The 2,616-nt window shown below is 33.5% G+C and overlaps 1 protein-coding gene across 1 annotated transcript; it reads right to left on the minus strand.

Annotated features, from left to right (window-relative positions):
* Positions 1-279: 279 nt before the first annotated feature.
* On the minus strand, positions 280-1,553 carry LOC131031295 (putative pentatricopeptide repeat-containing protein At3g13770, mitochondrial). The gene is made up of 3 exons (XM_057962375.1): positions 888-1,553; positions 598-831; positions 280-516 (listed from the first exon to the last, which is right to left on the minus strand). Exons 1-3 carry the CDS (start codon positions 1,551-1,553, stop codon positions 280-282), a joined length of 1,137 nt encoding a protein of 378 aa, XP_057818358.1.
* Between the last annotated feature and the right edge of the window lie 1,063 nt (positions 1,554-2,616).

The raw sequence follows: 2,616 nt of genomic DNA on the forward strand, positions 1-2,616 counted from the left end.
AGAATAAAAAACTTGAGAAAAACAAGAAACGAGAGGATAAATAAAGATAATTAATAAATACACAAAAATTAGATAAAGATGAATTAATAAATAAAATTTATTAATTATCTCTATTTTGGAGGAAGATAAATATGATAGATTAATAAAAATGATTTATTAAATTGTTTCTCATATTTATGAATTAGTTAATTAAATAAAATGAATTTATTTAATTAATGGACAAAAGAGACAATAAATTTAAGACTTAGAAGAATTGTTAGTAAAAGAGAGTTTGATTAATTAATTAAATCTAAGAAACACTATGTACCTAAGAAACACAGGCATTGACCATTTTTTAGTGTTTACACAATGTTTTAGAGCTTCAGAATGGGCACACGCAGGTAGAATACTAGAAATTGTGACAGAATCTGCATCCACACCCATTACTTGCATATGTCTAAAGAGTTTTAAGGCTATACCATTCTGTCCATCTTCAATATAGCCTGAAATCATGGTAGTCGACGCAGCAGCATTTCTCTGCAATGTTCAGTCAAACACTCGATGCGCTTTCTCAATACTCCCACACCTCAGATACATACCCATAATTGCATTCTCTACCGCTGAATCGAATTCCAAACCCATTCTCATAACATAACAATGGATTTCCTTACCCTGTTGGATAGTACTCAATTCTGAGCATGCCCGAAGGGCACTCAAAATTGTGATCGAACCCAGCTCCACACCTGCCAACACTATTTCTCGCAAAAGATTCAGAGCCTTATCCCCATGATTACCACTCTGCGCATAACCGCAATCATGACATTCCATGACACTGAATGTCTCTGAGGCATTCTGTCAAACACTTGGCAAGCATCATCAATACATCCACATTTTGCATACATATCAACCAATGCATTCCCAACAAAAACATCAGATTTAAACCTACTTCCATCAATATAACTATGAATCTTCCTACCCTGTTCCAAATCCCCCAATCCGGCACAAGCCTTCAAAACAGAAGGAAAAATGAAAACATCTGGCTGAACACCTGAAACCTGCATCTGATTATACAGTTCAATAGCCTTCTCATAAAACCCATCCCGTGCATACACTCCAATGATAGTATTCCATGAATAAACATTTCTTCTGGGCATTATATCAAAATAAAGTTTGGCTTCCACCAGTCTTCTGCACTGAGCATACATGTTCAGAAGTTTAGTACCCAGAAAAGCATTTACTTTTATTCCACTAACAACCATTTGTGCATGGATTTGTCTTCCCTCTGCCAAGGCTCTCATGTCAGCACAGGCATGTAAAAGGTGTGCATAGATGTTGGATTCAACTAAAACACCCATTGAGTTTATGACACCAAACAAGTCCAAGGCCTCCTTCAATCTGCCGTACAAACAGAGTTTATTCATTTGTGCCTCGATATCATGGGAACTAATCCGGGCATGTTTTGCTTGCATAATTTTCGCTTGTATTTGAGTGTTACCAATTGTATGCGCATTAAGATGGAAATTGACATAGAGATTTTTGCGTGCCTGGTTAGGAGAAAAGTAAGCTTGCAGCATGGCTCATTTTTATTGTGGTTGTTGTAGTAGTAATATTGTTGGTGTTGGATTGAAGTTCCCTGCATTTAATTGTTCACAATTGCAGTGACAGCCATACAATGTACGGCGCAGATGAGCCTCCCACCCGAAACACCGGACAAACCATATTATCACCTTGTTTTAGTTCTGGATATGAGCTTTTCCCAAAGTTAAAATGATGCATTTAGGATAAATGCTTAAATTTGTTTTATAGCGAAATAAATAGTCATCATAAAGAGTTTATTAGGTCATTTGGTTTAATGGTAAAGTTCATGTTGTAGGCATCTAAATGGTGTTACGTTCACTTTTTTTTCAAATTTTTTTCAAAACATAAAAAAATAAGAAAGCAATTTAAATTTGAGAGGGATATAATAGTTTAGTAACATTTCAAATTTTTTATATTGAATTATTACTATTTTAATTGTTTATATATCTATTTTTGAAATTCAACTCTATTTTTGGATGAGGCCGAGTTTGCATATATGTTTTAGGATTTTTTGTTATGGTATAATTTTTTTTTTTTTGTTTTATGATAGGTGTGCACCTGCAAGTTGTATTTGAAATAGAGGGTATTGAAAAGTACCTTGGGGAACTATTGATGTGTAAAGGGAAGACTTGGGGCTTCGTTAATAACTAATCAACACAAAGTTAGAAGATATGGCAACATAAATGCAAGTGCCTAAAAGATGATGTATTGCAATATATATTGAAATGAGGTATATGATGCTTTAATATGAGATTATAATGATAAGATTTAATTATCTGAAATGACTTAAGATTGTCTTTAAATACAAAACTATGGGTGCTTAAATCAATTTTTTTTACTAGCATGTTGAAGGATAACAATAAGATTTTATGAAAAGGTTGGTTCAAGAAAGATTAAAATAAAATTGAATTATGATGACTAGGTTGAAGGTTTTACCCTATCTAGGGGATAAACTTTTGCATGTAGGGTACACGAATAATTGGAGAAGGGATTAATTTAGACTACTAGAAATTAAAAGAGGCTAATTGGCTAAAAGGATTACAATTGTGATCAACTTAT

Source organism: Cryptomeria japonica, chromosome 8, assembly GCF_030272615.1.
Source record: "Cryptomeria japonica chromosome 8, Sugi_1.0, whole genome shotgun sequence".
In the NCBI taxonomy this organism is placed as follows: domain Eukaryota; kingdom Viridiplantae; phylum Streptophyta; class Pinopsida; order Cupressales; family Cupressaceae; genus Cryptomeria; species Cryptomeria japonica.

Bases quoted from the DNA above. Each gene is read 5' to 3' on its own strand.
- LOC131031295 (XM_057962375.1), bottom strand. From the start codon at position 1,553: ATGCTGCAAGCTTACTTTTCTCCTAACCAGGCACGCAAAAATCTCTAT. The intron at 832-887 runs GTTGATATGTAT...AGTGTTTGACAG, and splicing joins TTTTTGTTGGGAATGCATTG to AATGCCTCAGAGACATTCAG. The intron at 517-597 runs GTAGAGAATGCA...TGAACATTGCAG, and splicing joins GTTTGGAATTCGATTCAGCG to AGAAATGCTGCTGCGTCGAC.